Here is a 22422-nt window from a genome sequence, read left to right on the forward strand (position 1 = left end):
TCACCAACACTGTTTGTTTTCATCAGTTCATCCACAGTACAAAGTTATACATGTAAATACAAATAAAAGGGTACGTAGTAAATAAAAAAAGGTGAATTCTCCTCAACTAGGACCATTGCTGTCGCAATTGTCAGCAGAATCATTATAATTGTGTATTGATATTTACAGCCGTCGACATCTCTCAAATAGGAGTGATTCTTCTCACGGGGGTGTTGGTCCGCCCTTGACAGTCGCTCACCCGGTGATAGAAAAACTCTGCTTGACTCTTGATTGTTGAAGAAAAATTCTATTCGTTATTTTCTGATCTAAGCATAAGGTAAAAACAAAATTGGGGAGATGAATAGATAAATAAGAGATATCTTTAGAGTAGAACCAAAGGTTGATTGTGTTAAGGTCTTGGCTCCTCGTGGCGGTGATGCTCTGACCACTTGTTGATGTCTTGTATTTTACCAAACATGAGCTATTTTAGGATATGAACGGGTTCCCCTTTGAGGAGGAGATACAACTATGAATTACCTGTCATATCTGTACAAACTAATCAAGTTTGAAGGAAGTATGAGTGATGGTGATGGACTTGCCGACATTGGTTTGGATCACTTGTCAACTCTGGAGCATATGGCGTCTCATAAGTGTCTCAGGTTGTGCTCTGTTACCGTGAATCACTACTTTGAGTGGAGATGTGAGGTGCGCCGGGAATGTCGTTCACCGTGGGGGCATGTCTGGAATATTTTAGTGTGAGATTGAAAGTGGACTGTTGAATTCGCTAGATGACCAGGCAGCTGTGCTTATGTTTTTAAACCTTATATATATATATATATATATATATATATATATATATATATATATATATATATATATATATATATATATATATATATATATATATATATATATATATATATATATATATTTATATATATATATATATATATATATATATATATATATATATATATATATATATATATATATATATATATATATATATATATATATATATATATATATATATATATATATATATATATATATATATATATATATATATATATATATATATATATATACATATATATATATATATATATATACTCTGTATTTATATGATAAAGGTATGGAGAAAGATGACACTTTGTGCAGTCCTTTCAAGGTGTTGATAAAGTTTGTTATATTCTGTGCGTGTATTTTGAAGGTGCGACCTGCAGCTTTGTCTCCCTCTGGTCACTCGTGGTCAGCTGTGTGTAGGTTATTTTCTTGAATGGATAACAGTGAAGAATGTAGCCACCGCCGCAATGAACTTAAGGTCTTATTACATGTACTTCTCGTATATCTGACTGAAAAAGTGTTTATGGGTGAAGTTTATGTAAACACAGGAGACCAGCCTCTAGTGGTGTCGTAGTTAATGAAACCTCCACTTTATCTGTACTGATGGATGTACACCCACTGGAGAGTCATTTCTTGTAACACCTTAAGTTATCCCCGCCGCCAGCAGAGTGTAAAGTACAGTGCGTCCAGACCATTATCTTGTGATCAGCTTTTCCAATTTACTAGAAATTTAAGGTACAGACTCACGAATCGTCATATGGTTCCTCGGAACTCATTAGCATAAAACAGGGTCCAGGGATTCTCTGCGTTTTCCTGGCCTATGATTGGTCGAGAGGCTTCCGACCATTGTTAACGGCGGGGAACATGGCGGTCTCTTAACATCAAGGTTATTTCCTTTTGAATTTCACGTCTCATCGCATTATGTTTTTGTTCTCTGCTCAGAGTATTCAAGAGTCCTTTTGTTATGCTTCTGCTGAGACTCGTGTGATCTGACGGAACGCTTATCGCTACACTATTTCCAACAAAAAGTGTTGGTCAAGAATAGCCATAGCCAGTCTAGTGGCCCGCTTGACTGAGCTAAGGACAAGAATACACTCTATGTTGAGTTATGATGACCCCGAGGAGTAGCAATAGAAAAGAGGTGCAACTCTATAGTTCTACCCGTGTCCTGCGAGTTTAAATTGTTTCTTGCAACACGATGGATGGCAATGACCTGCACTTTGATGGTTACCAGATCATACGTGGGTGCCCCCCACCACCACCACCACCACACACCGCTTATAACATTACTCGCCAACCTAAAATCTCCTTCATGTGAGTGTTAACAACGAGAGGAAGAGAGAGAGAGAGAGTGAGGAAGGAGCGGGGGATATAATCCACGTCCTGGGTGTTGAGTGGTTTCTAGGTTCTAGGTGGCTATCTCCTCCCTCGTCACCGTACCAGCCCACTACTACAGGTTCTTCTCTTATCCCCGGTCTTGGTAGCCGCCGAAGTTGTAAAGTAACTAAGAAAATTTACTAGTGTACTGTACGCAAGTAACATTTTGGATATTTACTTTTTAAAAAGTATTCAAATTATTGAGTACTTTTACTTAAGTATGGTTTTCTAATACTTTTACTCCAATACAATTGAAAAGATAATCGTTAATTGTTACATGCCCCAAACAATAGAGTTTTAAATATCCAATTACAGGACAAACTTGGACGCAATCACAAGCGTTTCTTCACGTCCGGACCAATCACATGCGTTCTTTCATATCATTTCACCTATGTACCCAAGCTGCGAACACAGAGTATAAGTGCCTACGCCACCATTTCCTTGTTCGGTGCTACGGAGGCACCAATCATCCACAAACTCCTCAACTGAAGGAGCTTGATAGCTACTTGGCATGCCCAGGGGATGGAATGGACCTACTGGGGTCTTTCCCGACATTGAGACTTATCTTTCAAGTTTAACACCCCACTACCTGCATCAGCTTCTTGTGAGCATCTGTTTAGTCATGCTGGACTTAAATTTAGGCCTAAAAGATCGAAATTGGATAGCCATAATTTTGAGAATTCGTTACAGATTAATCTCAATAGAAAGATTTGCAAATAAACATGTAATGCTTTATTTCTTTATTTTATCTTAATTTTATTACTTTACTTTCAGTACTTGAGTACTTTATGAATGAAATTCTCTTTTACTTCTACTTGAGTAACATTTTGCCAATGAAACAATACTTTTACTTAAGTAACAAAGTCCGGTACTTTACAGCTCTGGTAGCCGCCACATTTGGTCTCATGCTAATCTACTGTTTTCTCGTTCAGTTTTTATTATGAAAGAGTTTACCGTGTGGCAACGTGGCTTTTCATAACAAAAGTTTATATATTTGTTATTATAGTTAATTGTGTTTTAATGAATTAATTTACATGTTTATTAAATTTGTATTAATAAATTTAAAGATACTTTTCATTATAGCGTACATGAAGTCTTTGTGTTGTGTTGTGAGAGAGAGAATGTCTTATACCTGCTTCTTTCGTCCCTTGATGTGACCATTATATTTCTACTGCCCGTTTCAAGGTCATCCTCGAGCTATATCGGGATATTAGTGGTGTGCTGTGAGCCTCAAGGTTATCCTCGAGATATACGAGTGGTATTGTGCTCGTTTAACAATTGTTGTGTAGAAGTGGGTGGTGGTGCGAGGGACGAGGATAGTCAGAACACAAACATATTGACAATATATACCAGAATCTTCACCTCCAACACTATTCTGTTAACCTTACCAACATGATGTATTTTTCCTACCCTTCTGTGAATCGCCTTATGTTTCCTTCTACCGGTTGTGACCGCCATTGTCTTACACCTGCTGCAGTCTTCAAAAGGGGCGAATTATTATAAGTCAGCTCGACGGTCAGGGTGTTCCTAAGTACAGTATATACCTGTCTGGAATACATTATAACTTACATATCGATACATGGATTTGACGAGACCAGTTGAAGAGACAGAGTGTGCGTGTGTGTGTGTGTGGTCGAAGTCACACAGTTTGCCAGCTAGTGTAATTAGTCTAAGAGATAGAGGGCTTTAATCAGAATTTTAGGTAAGTATGGTTTGACAAGCTTACTCTGTACAAAAAGGTCCTGGTTAAAAAAAAGTCTTACTAACCCCCTGTAAGACAAAACAGCTATTTTGGGCACTTTTTGGCCAAATTTGGCCAAAATCAGATGTTTTGAAAAGGGTGGAATAGTGTTATGATATTGTATCTAATGAACTCCTGAATATTTTGCACTACAGTTTTGTGGCCAAGGAATAATAACCTAGCGCTTGATCCACAGGTTGTCTGACAAAGGAACTGGATGACAGTCTCACAGATAAACCAACTCGTTCAAGTTGTTGCCTAATGCCAGGATGGGTGGTATCCATGTTCATGAGTGTCAGATAGTACAAGCACATGTAGTGTGAATAATTGTGGCAATTTGCAGAAAAATTTTTTTTTATCATTTTCCTAAGCATGAAGATGAAAAGGTCCACATCATTTGTTCGTACAGCTCTACTGAAGTAAATGTAGTTCATCCAGAACTGTGCATTAACACCATGTTTGCCAACTCTGGTATCATGGCATAAACTTGCATAGGTCATCATGAATGTTATGTACTCATCTGCTTCTTCTAAATCTTTCACCCTCTCAATGGATGGTGATGCTTGGACAGTCTTCAGGGCTTCAACCAAATGTTCATAGCTATCATATGCCTCTTCCAGTTGCAAAAACAAGTCCACATGCGCGCTCCTCATTGCAGTTGCTAGGAGCATATGCAATCTTCTTGGCTGATTATAGTGTTTTCCTTGCAGAAAGGTAATGAGGGAACCCCTGGTGAGGGCACCACTTTCTATTAAAATGTGTGCTGCACCAGAAACATTTACAAGGTACCCTACTGCTGGTAGATAGCTTAACATAATATGGAAAGCCCCGAAACAAATAAAGACATTGTCATACATAGGTTGCAAAGTGTGCTGCAACTGGGAAGCTGGCTTGGCTATAGCCAGGTCATAGGTTGTTGCAATGCAATCTTACACTCTTCAACAAGAGCCACGTTTCGTTTCATTGTTTCATTAACGACATCATGCAGTGTAGGAGGGGCTTCGATGTTTGCCAAATACCCTATCCTCTAAGCTGGTAAATTATCTTTGGTTATTGTGGAGTTCCAGCCAGACCACATTGGTGTTTGTTTGTTTGTTTTGCAAGATATTGTCCATGCTACATCACTGGCAAGATATGCTTTGTAGTTTACAGGCTTGTCCATTGTTTGTATATCAAAGGAAAATCTTTATTTCATTGTCCATGACATCTTTTGCAATAGATAGATAGGTACCTCATAATCTAGAAGTATTCTCTTGATTGTCTAGAACCTTGAAATGTTCAGGTCTTTGAAATATATGAAGTATTGTGAAAGTATCTTGAGGAATCTGAAATGTTAATTGGTACGGGGAAGTGTGCAGTGGTAATCAGAAATATGCGCTGGTACTTAGAAATATTCAATGGTACTTTGATTTATGCCTTACCACTTCAAAAAGTACAGTGATACCTGGAAATTTGCATTGGTGCCTGAAGATGTACAGGGGTGCCTGAGAAAGTGCACTGATACCAATTGATGTTCGTAAATAACCTGGAAGTGTAGAGTAGTACAGTACACATTTGGAAATGTGTCCAGGAACGTGACAGAACTCATGATACAGTAATCTGAAAATGACATAGAAATGCCCTTACACACACACCTATGTAACATAACCGATGTAATATAGTTATCTATTTATGTAAACTGTATAACACTACTGAATGTGATAATTGCTCTGGTGTGTTGCTGTTTTGTTGCCCTTCCACCCACCCACCACTGTAGGAAGGGGCATTGAGTATATGATCTGCTCATTCATCGTTTCCTCCCTACTAAGGTGGTATACGTTATGTGAATCAACTTGTATTGTACAGTCTACCATGAAAGAATCTCTGATTTGGTTTTATCTTGGCCAAGAAATATTCATGATGGAACCTGAAAAAACCATGACAAGACATTCGACAAATCAGATATCATACAATCAAAACATGTAACTTATCCCATTCCAATCAAACAAACAAACAAACAAACCAAATCTAAACAACCAGACACAAATAACAATGTAACACAACATAATCAGATTTTTAATTGTGTTGTATTTCAGAGGTGAAGCAGGAGCTAGATGACATGATGACAGACATCAAAAAGACGGCCAACAGAGTCAGAGCTAAACTTAAAGGTATGTTTAACTTTCTTTGTATTAATGCCACTCACTTACAGTCTCTATTTACATCTAAGTCATATCTACTCTATTGATTTATATAACTCACGAACATCAGTCTACACTCAAGCACATACTGTACAGTACTGTTTACGTCCCTGTGGTGTATCTAAACACGATACAATCTTGTACATATTATACTGTACGCATACACACACTCCCCCCCCTCACTTATTTGTTTACTAATTCATTCTTCTGTACAAGCTGGCATTCATAGTGAGAGATAGTAGAGATAGATAGTGGGGTAATGGAGAGATTAACAAATAGAAGGTATTGTAGATGGAGTGATTTGAGATATATTTAATTGCATAGATACTGTAGTTACATAGAGTGAAACGAAACCTCTATTTAACAGACTACAGTATATAGAGAGGAAAGTCCATTATATCGAGGGTCAGTTAAATATGAAACCCCCATCCAACGGATTATATGAAGAAATACGTCCTTTATGTGGAGGTTTCTCTGTACTGTACAGATAAGGATAGTTGTATATTATGGATTACATTAATACAAATACAGTACTGTGCAGTACAATATAAAATTGAAATTATTGAGTTGACGTTGATAATGCAGACAGATGGAGGTAGGGAGACGGAAATAGATTGATTAATGATTCAGCCTTTGACTGCTGAATGCACTTTTCCAGTGTTGATGGTCCACACGACACCTTTCTGCCTCCACCATTCTTACTCCTATTTCATAGCTCTAGTTAAGATGGATACATATAACTATACATTAGTTATATGAGTAAATTGAGAAAGATAAAGTTATGCATCAGATTTCTTGGTAGAGATAGTTTAAAAGTGAAGGAGGGAGAGCACGTACAGTATAGGTAAAGAAAGGGGAAATGATAAGGGTCTAGTTTCAGTGGGGAGTCAACAACTAATTTATTAATTGGGGTCAGTCTCCATTGTCTCGGGGCTCCGGGTTTTATCCCCACAGACTTAGTGGGATAATACATGAGTCACATGGTTATGAAATAGGAATTCACATTCAGTTTTCCACAGAGCAACTCCATAGGAGATATGTCATTATGACTGAAAATATGCAACTCTGACCTATATTTCCAGGGGTGGATCCAGGAATATCAAAAGGGGGGGTGGATCCATGAAGCTGTGGGTGGGGGAACATGGCAAGCACAGTGAGCCACCCAGCTGGGGGAGGGTGCTGTAAGCTCCACCCCCCCAAGAAAATTTTCCAAATCTAACCAATATTATGGGCATTTTGAGGCCATGTGCACTTGATATTAGGAGATATTCTGGGGTTAATAATAATTACTTTTTTCTAAGCAAAACCGCCTGAATGCAATACTGCATTAAAGAAATAATATTGGAATTTTCTGATGAAAAGGGGGGGGGGTCTGGACCCCCCAGGAACCCCTCTCTCCCTGGATCCACCCATGATTTCGAGTTTAACACTAATGCACAACATGTTGCAGTTATCAGACTTCATGGCTATGGTCATCTAATAATACCTGGTTACCTTTTCTCACCATTTTATAGGAAATATAGGTCATTTAATATTTTACTTGTAAGGTTCTACAGCAATGTGACATACTAGCACAACCAATTTATTTATTTTTTGTAAACAATCGGCTATTAATGCCTATTTACCTCCTTGAAGGAAAGTACGGTACAGGTATGTGTCGCTACATACACCATGACACAAAATTAATGTACCTGGTGGTGAGCTTTATTTTTGTCTGACAATTCTTGCTATTAGATTAATGAGATATTTCATTCTTCATGTTGCTAGGTTTCAGATTATATTTACTTTATTATATTTTCTTGTGCATTGTGTTCTTTTTTTTGCATGTATTGGCAGCATTGTTTCTCTTTTGTATTATTCTATGCCTATAGAGTGGGACATTGTCCATCTGTTTTATTTTCTGTGACTTTTAACAGTTCGTTAATTTTCAGACCTTTTGCACTTTTCATTGATGTTCCTCTTCCTTTTTAAGTGGCATGACATTTATAAAAAAAATTATATACTGTACACTGCAGTATTGCTATTTGAATTGTTTTTATCCTCTCATCCAACTGGTTCATTGAAAGCTCACTTGATATCACTGCCTAAAGGGCCAAACTTAATAACATTCAATTCTTCATATCTGTCAGGATTTCACATTCCCCCCTTATCGTTATAACAAAATGCTACTTGTGAAGGAATCCTTATTGATCTTTTTTTTATACAATAAGGAAACGGTGCTATTTTCATTATTGCAAGATTGTTTATTACTGTATTTATATAACTCTCTGTTGCCTTTTACAGTAATTGAGCAAAATATTGAGTCCGAAGAACATGTGAGTAAGGCGAGTGCGGACTTAAGGATAAAGAAGACTCAACACTCTACACTGAGTCGCAAGTTTGTGGAGGTGATGACCGAGTACAACCGCACTCAAACCGACTACCGTGAACGTTGCAAGGGCAGGATACAGAGGCAGCTTGAAATTAGTAAGTGCTTTACCCTGAGATTTTGAAAGAGGGGATACTCTATTGCATTATGTATTAACTAATATTATACGGTACTTAAGATCCTGCCATCAACTTGATGATTAGGCAACTCGTATCATCTGCTGCTGGTGGTAAGTAGTTGGTTGTTGTGTCAGTGATGCATACATTACTATGAGCATCTAAAATGTAAAACTCATGAGGATTAAATAACAATATTTTAATTATCTGTTTAGGGATAATGACACTAATCTTGAGTAGTGCAGAGTTACCTGTTGTTGACAAGATTCTCAATTGACCTGGTATATATCTTGAGTATTGACATAAAAACAGGTACTTTATTACCAGCTAACCATTCATATTTTTAAAACATACCGGTAGCTTACTCAGTTTTTTATATCTAGTATGAAATCTTAAATGTACATTTTTTCATCTTTGTAGCTACTGTATTCTTTTAATAAACTCTTATTTGAAGTTCTCTTCCTCATTCTACTTGCTCCATCTCTCATTCACCACTCTGTTGTCTACAGCCGGGCGCAATACTACTAGTGACGAGTTGGAAGATATGTTAGAGCAGGGCAACCCAGCTGTCTTCACACAAGGGGTAAACATTTTTAGATCATTAGCCTTTCTTTAGTACTGAATAATGTTACTGGTGTGCATGCATATTATTTTACAATACAGTACATATATGCATAAATGTATCTATTAGACCAGCAGTTTTATATACGGTACAAGTGATCATCCACTTATATTACATTTTAACTTTATGCTAGCCATCAGTTTTCTCATCACTTGTAGGTTCAAATAGTTTCCAATCTTAAGGCATGACTAACGAGTGGCACCTTGTTGGACACTCTGGGGTCACAAGCTGATTTAGCCTCACCCAAATTTTGAGTTAAAGAGTGGGTGAAAATGAGTTTTTGTGCCATTGACTTGGTGCCCTGTCCAGGTACATCAGCACCCAACTTTATGGCTAGTGTTCAGTCTCAGAGGACACTGGGCAGTTAGTTATCATAGCAGCCTGAGTCAACAGCAGGGTACTGTAGTATTAAACCATGTGAGTGAATGGATCATGGTATTAGCAGTATCGGAATTTAGTCTCCATTTTTTCATGTTGGCACCATTTCAACATTTTCCTCCTGTTTTTATTTAATGGACATAAGTAATGTCATGGAATGACAGTATTTTCTATATTTTTTTTAGTTAAGCTCCTTTATAGGACCTAAAACAAATTTGTTGGCAGATCATCATGGAGACCCAGCAAGCAAAACAGACTTTGGCAGACATCGAGGCTCGACATGCAGACATCGTCAAGTTGGAGACTTCCATCAGAGAGTTGCATGATATGTTCATGGATATGGCCATGTTGGTGGAGAGTCAGGTGAGCACAAAACTGATTTTATTTCTTCTTTGCAAAGCTCGAGGGAATTATAATTTTATTGACATTAATGAATTGGGATGCACCAGAACCTAGTTCCAGCTGGTGACTTCCAGTCGGAACCTCAATATTTATAAAGTTCCGGTTTCGGCCAAAACTTCGGTAAAATAACCGGCCAGAACCGGAACTTTTTATAGTGGTACTAGTTATTGTTTCATATATTAAAATATAATTCTCTGTTAATGCTTATTTGTGAAGGATAATGCAGCATAAAAAGGTACTGAATGGTTAGTGAATATTGATGTATGTATAGCCAAAAATTTATTACTGTCCATCTTAAATCATATTTATTGTACTGTATTGTACATGACATCTGATGTATTTGATAAAAAGAGAATCAAAATCAAACTATAATGATATACTGTACCTTTATAATGAAGATAAATTTTCTGTTATCCACGGTGAAAAAGGGCAAAAAACGCTTAACCTGAGAATCAGATACATTTTATCTTCAATAAACTATATCAGCCTTAGTTTTGGTTCTGCCAGAACATTTTAAAAGTTTAGGTTCAAGCCAGAACTTGATATTACGGTTCCAGTGCATCCCTATTAATGAACATATGAGGCTATAATGAATTAAATATGCAGCTATAATGAATTAAATATGAGGCTATAATAAATTAAATACTGCTAAGTTTCTTAATGAAGTTTTGCTTCATGATAATATGAATTAATCATTTACTGGACTTCTGCGGTCTGTGAGGGAATACTTTTGTTATATACACATTGTTCTTATAAGCACCATAAGGCCTTGGAATATAGTGAGGAAAGATTGTTTCCAAATTTATATTTATTTTGTAGACCTGCAAATGCTTTTAAGTTTTATTTACTCAAGTAATAGATCAGTTGACTTTAATTTCCAAACAGTTTACTTGATAGTACATCTTGTTTGTACTTTTTAATAGTTTAAATGTTTTCTCTTAGAGCATTGTTACTTGTATTATTGTACTGCTACATTAATATTTATTAGAAAGTATGATACATATATAAAATATAATAATATTTTAAGTACTTTTCTATACACTTACAAATTTGCTGGATAATACTAAAGCTCTTCTTTAACATTAGAATATTTCAGCTCCACAAACAATTGACTCATAACTATTTCATATGTCTACTAAATTTATTTTCAGAATTGGATGACAGTGATAGTAAATTATCTAAATTATAACTGAAATAAAGCTGTGTATGTTATGACTGCGTAGATGCTTTGTGATGAGCTAGATGGGACAATACATGAAATTAATGAATGACAATGGAGTACTGTACATGTACTAACATGGAATATTGCATTGCTTTTAGAGTCATTTGAGAATTATCACCTTCAAAGATAATATATCGGTACAGGCAGTCCCTGACTTACGACAGGGATATGTTCCTGGACCCTGATCGTAAGTCAGAACAGTGTTAATTCCATAGTTTAGGTTAGGGCACAACCCTGCCCATACAAAACAACAATAGTGTCCAATACATAGCAAATAATATAAATACTGTAAATAAAGTGATGTTAAACAATAATAGAATAATGAAAATGTTGTTAAAGAAAGTGGATATTGGTTACAAATTCTTGCGATGAATGTACAGTATTGAAATCCCATTCATAAGTGCGGATGATTGTAAGTCGGATGGCCGTAACTCGGGGACTGCCTGTACAGTATAAACTTAATTAAATACTGAATGGGTATGGTCAAATAATAAGCAGCAAATGCCCTATAAATAAGATGAACTTCTTTCTGTATGACATTATATTCAACCTCAACAAAAGTGTTCTATCGAGTTAAATAGCAATTTTGTTATTTAAAATGGCTACCGTACATCAAGTGACAAAGAAAACAGCAACATAGGATTTTAGCAGCGAATCATATTGTTGCTGTTAAAATAGAGGGCTTTATGATCTACCAGATATTGAGGGAAGCGTCGTGCTGAAAATATGATGAAAATCAGAAAATTACAAGAATATTCAGAAAAATTACTGAAAAAAAGCTGTTGCCTATGGCTATCTGCTGACATAGTTTGATTGTGTAATTCGTATTATTTATGTAGCTATGCATGATTGTTCTAACCCCCCTTCATTTAGAGGGCCTTTCTGTTTATGTAACAAAATCTGTAGAAAAGTATTTATAATAATATTTTGATGTAAAGTAATGCCAATCACTTGGTAAAAATCAGTATCTGGCACCTTTATCAGCTAGCTTGCAGCAAGGTGAGAGTCTGAGGCCTCAGTTATCCATGAATGAAGCGGGAGTGAGGTTCGACTGTTTGTTGCTCTCGCACCACCGTTATTGGCCCGTATCTTGAAATAAGTTTTTCTCGCCTTCAAATCCCTAAGGCTCGACCATTTAAAGGCCGATTCTAATAAAACAAAACGAAGTAGTAGAATAACATATTGTGCATGGCTGAACATATAGATTTTCTTTATATTTGGCTTGGTTTATTATTTGCTGATTTATCTTTATAAGTATTTGGAGGATAAAATGGTAAGTTAGGAAAAAATTTCATGCACCCAAAACGAAAGCGATAATCAGAAATATCTATATGTCAGGTTCAAGGGGAATAGATTACCTTTACTCCACATGCATTTCAATGTAATCTAGTGAGAAGATATGGAGAAGTAGGATTTTGAAAATTGATAAGAATTTAAGAGGAAAATCAGACATCAGGGATTAGGCAGAACCAATTCAGGGGTATAGCAACAATGTATCTGGTGTCTTTAATTGCTGACAGGAAATTGGTTAATCAATTATTAGTGAATTTCGTGCTTCAGCCGTACGCTCCCCTTTACCTTTATGCCCTGGGAGATGTAAGACCCACAATACTCCCTAAGTGGGCATATTTCGGCTTGAGTGTGGTGGAGCGAGGCTGATCACGAGACATCAAAAGACGTGCATCCATCATGATAGCTGGACTATGAGGCTTGAGACAAAGATTACGTACGAGTTGAGTTGCCAAGTAAATATATATTCTATACAAAGCACTTCGTCCTGCCTGGACATTCAAACCATGCCCCAAAAATTTACGACGTTGAGGAATGTCACCCGGGGTCATTATGGCGAACATACATGAACATCACCCGGGCTTTAAGGGTTAAAGAGCTGAATGATATGTGACCATAATTTTGCATGCCAGCCAAAGCATAAAAGTTGTATCCAAGTGAACTAAAGATGAACTCGCCCATCCAGTAGCTGTTCAGTTGAGAGAGTAACCTTCACTGAAGACATAAAGGCTGGCTGCTTTGATTTACAAACAGAGTCTAACCAGTTCTGTACACTTAAGTGTCATACAGATTTTATGAGGGTTTTTTTAAGAAAAGAGTATTAAATATCCATGAATTTATTGTCATTACATAGTAAGTATATATTTATGGGGCAAATTCTGCTGAAATGGGTCCTTAACTTGCTTCCTCTCCACAAACTGAATCTTAACTTAAATTTGCTTAAGACATTTGTCAAATTACACACTAATTAAAAGTCTAAATCCAACTTGCACTACTCCATTGTAGTACTATGTTAGTTTATTCTAGTTTGAGTATGTAGGAGAATATAATAACCTTAGGAATGCATCAATTTATTATTGCAGAACTGAGTGTCCTCAGCTACTTTGTAATATAGTATGAATATGATATTCAAATTACAAATCAATTGATTAGAAGGGTTATAGGGAGAAGAGTCTGCATGTAATTGGCTTGAACCAGAGGAGAAAATTTTTTGAGCCAGTTACATATAATGTCTGCCGAGTTCCGACTTTACCAGTTAAGCAATGCGGCTGTTATTTCCTGCAGTGCCAGAGAATTAGCAGGTTGATAAGCATCTTTCCCCCTAGTGAATCTCTGATCGGCCTCTTGCTGCTTTGTTTCACACTCAGCTGAGTTGTCTTCAGTCCTGTGTGTTGTTGTCTTTGGTGTCTGAAAAAAAATTATTCTTTAATATAAGATTCATCTCAACAGATTACACAACTCTTTTGTCATTTAGAGTAACTGGGGTATTGAGTCACTCTCGAAGTTCATTATCAAAAGATGATGATTACCAAGACATTTAAAAATTTTAAAAGTAATTTTTTTAACACTTAAACGTGAGTTTTGAATTAACAAATACAGTAATAAGTTGAGCTGAATCTTAGAATTTGGCTGCTTGTGTAAAAGGAAAACTAACAATAGATTCATTGTTGATTGACCGCTTACCATTTATGTAATAATAAAACTTTTTTATGATCAGTCTGATAAATTAAAAAAAATTCTCTTCTGTGTGTCTATCTCTTATTTATTCTATCTATAAATCTATCTGTCTGTCAGTACCTGTTTATCAATTCCTATCCAAATAAAACTCATTTCATATCATTGACTCAATGGAAGATGAATGTTAACTGGTATCAAATTGCACATCAGTCAGTCAGCAGTGAATGAAATGTTTTTATTTTATTGTTTTTTTATTGTTTTTAATTATTATTTTTGAATGTCCTTTTTTATCAGTGTTGAAATGCTATGTGAGTGTGTCTAGGCAGTTGATACTGAAGCCCAGCCCCCTGTCAGCACCTTGAGGCTGCCAACTGTTACAACTTGTTAGTTCATTTGACTCGGCATCTATCTTCTCCCCTCATAAATGCTCCCCCCTTTTATATAAAGAACAAAATTATGTGTACTAAAATTTCCAAATAATTAAAAAAAAAACAAAAAAAAAAAAAAAATATATATATATATATATATATATATATATATATATATATATATATATATATATATATATATATATATATATATATATATATATATATATATATATATATATATATATATATATATATATATATATATACACACATATATATATACGTATAGGATTATTTTGTGTGAATGTTTTTTTTTTTTACACACATACAGTACAGTAGTTCCCTCCCAATCAGCAAATTTTCAGTCTGAGAAATGCCATTCCTCGGCCCATTGAATTGTAGCCCAAAATATTCATGATCTGTGCGTGCACCTTCCATTGTACAATGCACTGGATAGTACCCAAAATACTCAATAAAGTTAGTGTTTTTTAACATGAGAATTGTAAAATCAATAGGTTGAGAGGTATTCGGGGTTCAAGTGAAAAGAGGAAATAGGTCCCTTGTGCCTGATAGCCAGTTAGAGGCAGTGCGGTTACAGCACATTTCAGCACACAAGTAGACACTGTGGCTGATAGTGCTACTCTTCTGGTTTCATTCCCCGACTGTAAAGTCAGGCACCCATTCACAGCTGGGTGGGCTGAGGGTTCCCTGGGCATGAGTCAGGAACCCTTAGGACAGGATGTGAGCACTGTATCCACTCAACTGCCATGCTCCAAGTAAACATTGTATATTGCATAAAATATAGTACTGTAATATGTTTTAAAACTTTGAATAAATCATGAAAGTTTAAGAAAATACAGCACTTTTTGCAATCTCCAGATGTAAAGCTTTTAACACTTGCATGCTTTATTTGGGCTAGTCTTTCTTTAAACCTCACATTGTACAGTATTGTAGTTATATGATGTCTACAACTTTTTTCCGTATACTGTACTAATTTTTATTTGTAAATTAATTATGCGATTTAGATGTAATGAAGATGAGTGAAATGAAGAGTGAATAATAACTTGTGTGACAGCATCTGAACAGATTGTTTTAGAACAAGAAAGGTGACTGTAGCTTATCAAAATATTTTTATCCAATTTTTTCTATACAGTACTTGACATACAGTACATTATTTGATATAAAGAAGTAGTTAGAAAGAAAAAAATAAGAGAAAGTTAAATATATTATTGCACAATGGTTACCTAAGGTTGGTTTGCCTCAGGAAATGAACAGCCTAGGCCTGCAGAACAGTAAGCCTTTTTGTCAAAAGCTGAAGGGTGTGTGTTTGGTAGCCACCACTGCTGGTGATGCCACAAAAATTACAAAGCTCTCTTGAGCCTCCCCTCTCATCATTTTATTGTGAAGTGTTCAATTCTGAAAGCCAATGCTGCACATAGAATGATACTTCATCACATTATATATCATTAATATACTGATATATTAGTTTAGAGAGAACAACAGTATAGGAAGTATTGTATAGGTATATAAAACCATAATATCCATTACTAGTCCCCATCAATCTTCCCTGACCCCGAGGGAGTTCCCAGACGCCACCACTATAACTATAGTATGTCTTTTTCCCAGCTGAGAAGAGATGCCCCTCCCCCTCCTCAAGAGTTATAGCTGATAGGCTATTACAAATCTGTCCAATTTCGTCCTAGGGTAATGATGTAGTACAGGTGGCCTATCAAAAATCCGGCAACCTCGGGACCTGAGGAGTGCCGGATTTTCGAAAATGCCGGAAAACTGATGGTTATATTTGCTGTATAAGTTTAACAGAAAATGACTACCTGTACAGTCCTTTAAACAAAGAAAATTAAACACTTAAGTTAGGATAATATAATTGACATTGCTGGATTCCTTGTAAGACCAGGAATATTTTGAATATAAATGCACAAAAGATAACATATTTACTCAGAGTAAACACTACATCTAAAATTTGTATGTCTAATGCAAAATCTATGATGTTTATATTCAAAATGATCATCAAATTGTAAGAATTCCAGCAATGTAAATTATATTCTGGCCGGGTAATTTGTATGAATTTTATGAGCTAAAACAAATATCTTCAGTTAATAAAAAAAAAAATATTCTTCACGACACTATCTGTCAATCAAAGTACCCCAACTTGCCTCTCCCCCTCTTCCAACCACGCCAGATGGTCGGTCGGTCCCAACCCTCCCCCCACCCCCCACCTTCCATCCCTACCAGAGAAATGTTCGGTGAAAAAACTAATTTTAACTTTTAGTAATAAATAATACCTCAAACTAAAGTTAGGATAATGTAATTGACATTGCTGGATTCCTTGTAAGACCAGGAATATTTTGAATATAAATGTCATATATTTTGCACAAAAGATAACAAATTTATTCAGAGTAAACATTATATCTAAAATTTGTATGTCTAATGCAAAATCTATGATGTTTATATTCAAAATGATCATCAAATTGTAAGAATTCCAGCAATGTAAATTATATTCTGGCCGGGTAATTTGTATGAATTTTATGAGCTAAAACATATATCTTCATTAAATAAACAAAGAAATATTTGAAAATGCACTCTGAAATCCATGCCGGAAAACTGAAGGTTCCGGTTTATCGGTTGCCGGATTTTTGATAGGCCACCTGTATTTGTAAATGAGTTAATTCATAATTGTTGGGATGACCGTTTCTGATGGGGAAGATATTTAGTTAAATTATATAAAGATACATGCATTCGTTATTTCAAACCTGAGCACGTAGTAAGTTTATCAGAAATATTATACATGAAATAACTGTTAAACTCTGATAGCAAATTCATGCTTTCAGAGGATGCATTTAATATATACTTATTTTTACCTACAATAAGGCATACAGTACTAAAACAAATTACATATCAGTAATACTGTACTACAATATGCAAAAACTAAAATTTTAAAACATCAGAATCACATTGAAATATTGCTGAAATATAATTTGTCTTAGTGTGTCTTATTGTGGGTAAAAATAAGTATACTGTACTGCATATTAAATGAGTCCTCCGAAAGCATGAATTTGCTATCAGAGTTTAACAGTTATTTCATGAATATTAAATTTCTGATAAACTTACTACGTGCTCAGGATTGAAATAATGAATGTATGTATCTTTATATAATTTAACTAAATATCTTTCCCATCAGAAACGGTCATCCCAACAATTATGAATTAACTCATTTACAAATACATCATTACATCAGGACGAAATTGGGCAGATTTGCAACAGCCTATCAGCTATAACTCTTGAGGAGGGGGAGGGGCATCTTCTCAGCTGGGAAAAAATACACAATAGCCACCACACACTTCTAGTGTTATGATGGTGGCTAAGTGTACAGGATAGGAGGGAGAATTTAGTGTGATGGTGCTGTTGGAGTATTTAAGTATATAATAGCCTTCATTACCTTCACACCGCCCCCACCCCCACACACATTTCCCACCACCCACACAGCATGTTTCCCCACCACACCCATACCACATGTTTCCCCACCACACCCATACCACATACTTTCACACCACAACCACAGAACCATACCCACAACAAGGGCAGATCCAAGGGGGTTCTGGGGATCTGGATGCCCCCTCCTTTTCATCAGAAAATTCAAATACTTTTTCTTTAATACAGTATTGTACTCAGGCATTTTTTGTATAGTACAATTTAATGTATTTACTATTGACCTCAGAATATCTCCTAATATCAAGTGCACATGGCTTCAAAGTGGCCTAAACACCTCCCTCCAGCTGAGTGAGCTCGCTTTGCTTGCCATGTTCCCCCACCTAAAACTTCTTGGACCCCCCATCTCCTTTGATATTCCTGGACCTCTTTTTTTTATGTTCATGGATTCCTGGTTCTGCCCCTACACACAACCCATCTCATATTCTGTTGTACCATACACCAGCACTACTCTGATGTCACCCTCACACCACTCCTCTCTCTGGAATATTTTCCAAACCTAACCTATCTTGCAATATCCTCCTCACACCCACCATGACATTGCCTCCCCCACACTATACTTCCCTATTTTTAATGTATATAATGTTCATTGTCTAAAAGAAAAAAAATATAAGAGGGTTCAAGGAGGGGGTGGGATGGGGAACTTACCCACCCAAAAAAAATTCCAAAAATTTTTTATTTTATTTTTTGTTGGATTATTTTCCAAGGTTATTTAACATTAAGTGATTACATTTATTTTTTAGATTTATGCAAGTTTTAGACTAATATTTTGGACCTGGAATGTCATCATATCTTCCCTAAAGGCATCATTGATTTACAATTCACAATATTTACAATCCACACAGTGTTGGAACCTAGCCCTGCAGATTAGGCAGGAAATACTGTATGTATTAGAAAGAATGGAAGGATGAAAGGGTGGAAGTATTGTTTAGGGAGAAGAGAAGGACATATGAACACCAACTGCAAGTATGGAGTGATTGAAAGAAGGAGGAGTACATAGAGATTAGAAGGAATGCAGAAGAGAGGGACATATATAAAATGAGGAAAGTTTGTAATAGGTCTTAAAGAGAACACAAAACTGTTTTAGAAGGAACTGGATATGGTGAGAAAACTTGGTGAACCGATTGATTTGGCATTTAAAATGAAGGAGGATATAAAATGAACAAGAAAATAATTGAGATGGATTGAATAGTTTTATAAATTGGTCTATCTTGGTATGCTGATGACTTTTGGTGATAGCAAATACCGGTAGTATTGAAGAGGCAGCAGAGAAATTTAAGAGATGGAATGAAGGAATATAATCAAAGAATTTGAGAGGGATTGTGGCAAAAACAAAAATTTTAATAAGTGGTGTGGATGAGAGACCTGTGGTGGAAAGTGGAAAATGACCAAGTACACTCTCTAAGAAAGGCGTTGGCAGCAGCTCAATAATGTGCAGTGAGTGTGGAAGGGTTGGTACACAAGAGTTGCAGCAGAGTGGATGATAGACTACAGGTAACCATGTGGCCTTAGCAAGGCTGGAGAAACTCAACATTGGATATACAGTATATCTCTTGGCTGTGTCAATTAGTTCTTATAGTTGGGTGACATTATCAGTGCCGGAAGGTGTGTTGAAGCCAGCTTAGTTGCAAGAGCCAGAAGTGGCTGGAGAAACTTTTGAGAGTTGCTGCATTTATTAATGGCAAGAAGACCTTCCCTCTGCATGAAAGGAAAGATGTATGCAACTGGCATGAGAAACGTGAAGTTGTATGGCAATAAAACATGGGCAGTTAAAGTGTATTGAAAGAGCTGATATGAGAATAGTGAGGTGGATGTGTAATGTGGCATCGAAAGACAGGAAACCCCGTTTATAGTTAAGAGGGTGGCTGGGTATCGAGGGAATTGGCATAGTTTTACATAAAGGTAGGCTGAGATGGTTTGGGAAAGTGGAGAGAATAAATGAAGCCATCTGTGTCGAGAGATGCACGAGCCTAAATTTGGTGGGGAGGAGAGCCAGGTACAGGCCAAGGATTACATGGGGAGAGGTTGTAAGAAATATCATTAGGGTTAAGAACCTGACAAGGGAGAGTGCAGCTTGGAGAGCTGTCATCAAGTAACCACAGCTAACCCACATAAGCATGGAATACTGTTGTAAAATATTGATAAGGATGATGAAGATGCGCCAAGTCCATAGACTTGCATGGTTAGAGTGCACCAAGTCCGTAGACTTGCATCGTTTTCCATTGTAAATAAAAATTTGAATTAATTCCTTCCTAAAGAAACCATCGACATGGGATCAGGTTTGTTCCACTCTACGAATTTTCCACCAAGTTTGATGAAAAATGACTGTGCTGTTTTGGCTGCCCAGAACAGACAGACAGCTAGTCCTACAGTATATTAGATGTGTGTGTGTGTGTGTGTGTGGGTGATATTAATAAAGGAAATCAATGGTTTAGAATAGTAATATAAAAGAAAGTTTACATAAAATATTTAAATTGTAAATTTAGTGTTTTTGCTTTGTAAATATTTTAATGCATGTTGTTGTTTTTATTTTTCATAGTTTTGGCAGTCATTCCCCTGAACCTTTAAAACTATGTTACCTTAATGGCACTGTGATATGTATGTACTTAAAGACCTTCTTTTACATAGTTATTGCTATATTTATTATTTATTTAAACTATGGTTGTCTTAAGATGAGCAATGTTCAGACAATTAGATGATTTTTTTTGTTTTACTTATTGCATGTTTTGATAAACCACAATATTTATTGGCAGGAAGGAACAGCTTCCACTTATTTTGACTATTTCCAAAACAAGATACATACAGTATACTTAGTAGATAACATAAATTATTATGAAATTATGAATATTTTATCTTATACACTTCACACGTTTTATCTGCATAGGTGTGTAGTTTAGGTTAATGAAGAGATAGTGACTGTCCACAAAGAAAGATCTTAATGTTCATAGAAGAAAGTGATATTTTATTTGAACTTCATTCTGTAAATATTTATAGTGGGGCCTTAACCTACATGTTCTGGATAAAAGCACCTAAGTACTCTGAGCATTATTATTACGTATTATGTTTTTTTTTTTTTAGGAATTCAGTGATTCATTATACAATTTTGTAATATTATCACACCCAGTACAGTATTATGATGATCTCTGTCAAGGCTGATGAGAGAGGGATGAATAAGGATGAAACACAAGGGACTGGACCCTGGAGGATGGCCTGGGCAGGAGTCAATGTTTCCACACAGGCAATCCCAACAAAGCCTCCTTTTCAGTCACAAAATTAGGACTGTATCACTTAATAAACAAGCACAATGATTCATTTGTTGCCAGAAAAGTTAGTCTTTTTCCTTATCGGTGAAAGAAAGATCAGTGATATATTACTCGATAAAAATATTTCTTCAAACTATCAATTCCATAATAAAATCTGCAATGAAATTAGATCTTTCTTGGGCTAGAATGAAGTGATTTTTTTGGCTATTAATATATACAGTATATGGAATTCTATAAGTATATGAGAATTTATCCAAATATATGTCTAAATTCCTTCTGTGTGAGGGATATAGTTGCAGTGCTAATAACATCCTGCTTTCTGTTGGTCATTTTTACTTTATTTACCTAATGGCCACCCACTAGAGGTGGCCAGCCAAAGGAAGGAGGCCAGTGGCCTGTGTAGAATCCCTCCATTGTTCTTGATAATTTTGTCTAGGGTTGTTTTGAAGCCCAGTATAGTTTGTGATTCCACTGTTTGGGCTGGTAGACGGTTCCATAGGTCTACCACCCTGGTTTAAAATTATGAATATTAGAAAATAGCATTAGAGAGATTTAAAATAAATGAAAGGATTTTTAATGATCTTATACTGCCAAAGTAAAAGTCTAAAAAAATTAAATAGGCCACAGTATTAGCCAATCATAGCTCACGAGCAATCTGAGTCTACCCACCCACATGCTTGGCACGTGTTGGCGCATGATGCAATCTCTTGGAAACTCATTCAAATGCCCGGAACGGAGAGATTTTTCTTGGAATGATACAAAAAATTTCTGGGTAATAGGAAGTTCTGAGGATCAAAGATTCCAGCTAATGGGGAGATTACTGTACTAGGACACGGTCAGCCAAGAATACAGTGTTAAAGCAGTGTTAAGATGTAAAAAGTGATTACAGTTACGTATACTGTACTGTACCGTACATTCAGTATAGTGGACAGTGTATGCCTACTGTAGACTCGAGACGACACCATCTGCTGGTGAGTACAGTATATACAGTACATTAATATTATACATTGTTTTATTTATAATATATTGTACCTGTACTTAGGTGTTTTCATAAATAAACACAGCTCTGTGTCTGTCCATGCA

At 36.0% G+C, this 22422-nt stretch overlaps 1 protein-coding gene across 6 annotated transcripts in view; it reads left to right on the plus strand.

Annotated features, from left to right (window-relative positions):
* LOC121854275 (syntaxin-1A-like) overlaps positions 1-22422 on the plus strand; it is a 98252-nt gene that overhangs the window by 36393 nt on the left and 39437 nt on the right. For all 6 annotated transcript variants that reach the window (XR_006086522.1, XM_042348825.1, XM_042348830.1 and 3 more), the window contains exons 3-6: positions 6019-6093; positions 8407-8589; positions 9117-9190; positions 9833-9970. Coding sequence is in view for 5 of the 6 variants with exons in the window: in XM_042348825.1 (XP_042204759.1) it covers positions 6019-6093; positions 8407-8589; positions 9117-9190; positions 9833-9970 (470 nt within the window). In the remaining variant the exon portion in view is untranslated. The remainder of the gene's footprint in view (positions 1-6018; positions 6094-8406; positions 8590-9116; positions 9191-9832; positions 9971-22422) is intronic.

This window comes from Homarus americanus, unplaced genomic scaffold, assembly GCF_018991925.1.
Source record: "Homarus americanus isolate GMGI-L3 unplaced genomic scaffold, GMGI_Hamer_2.0 scaffold54443, whole genome shotgun sequence".
NCBI lineage: Eukaryota > Metazoa > Arthropoda > Malacostraca > Decapoda > Nephropidae > Homarus > Homarus americanus.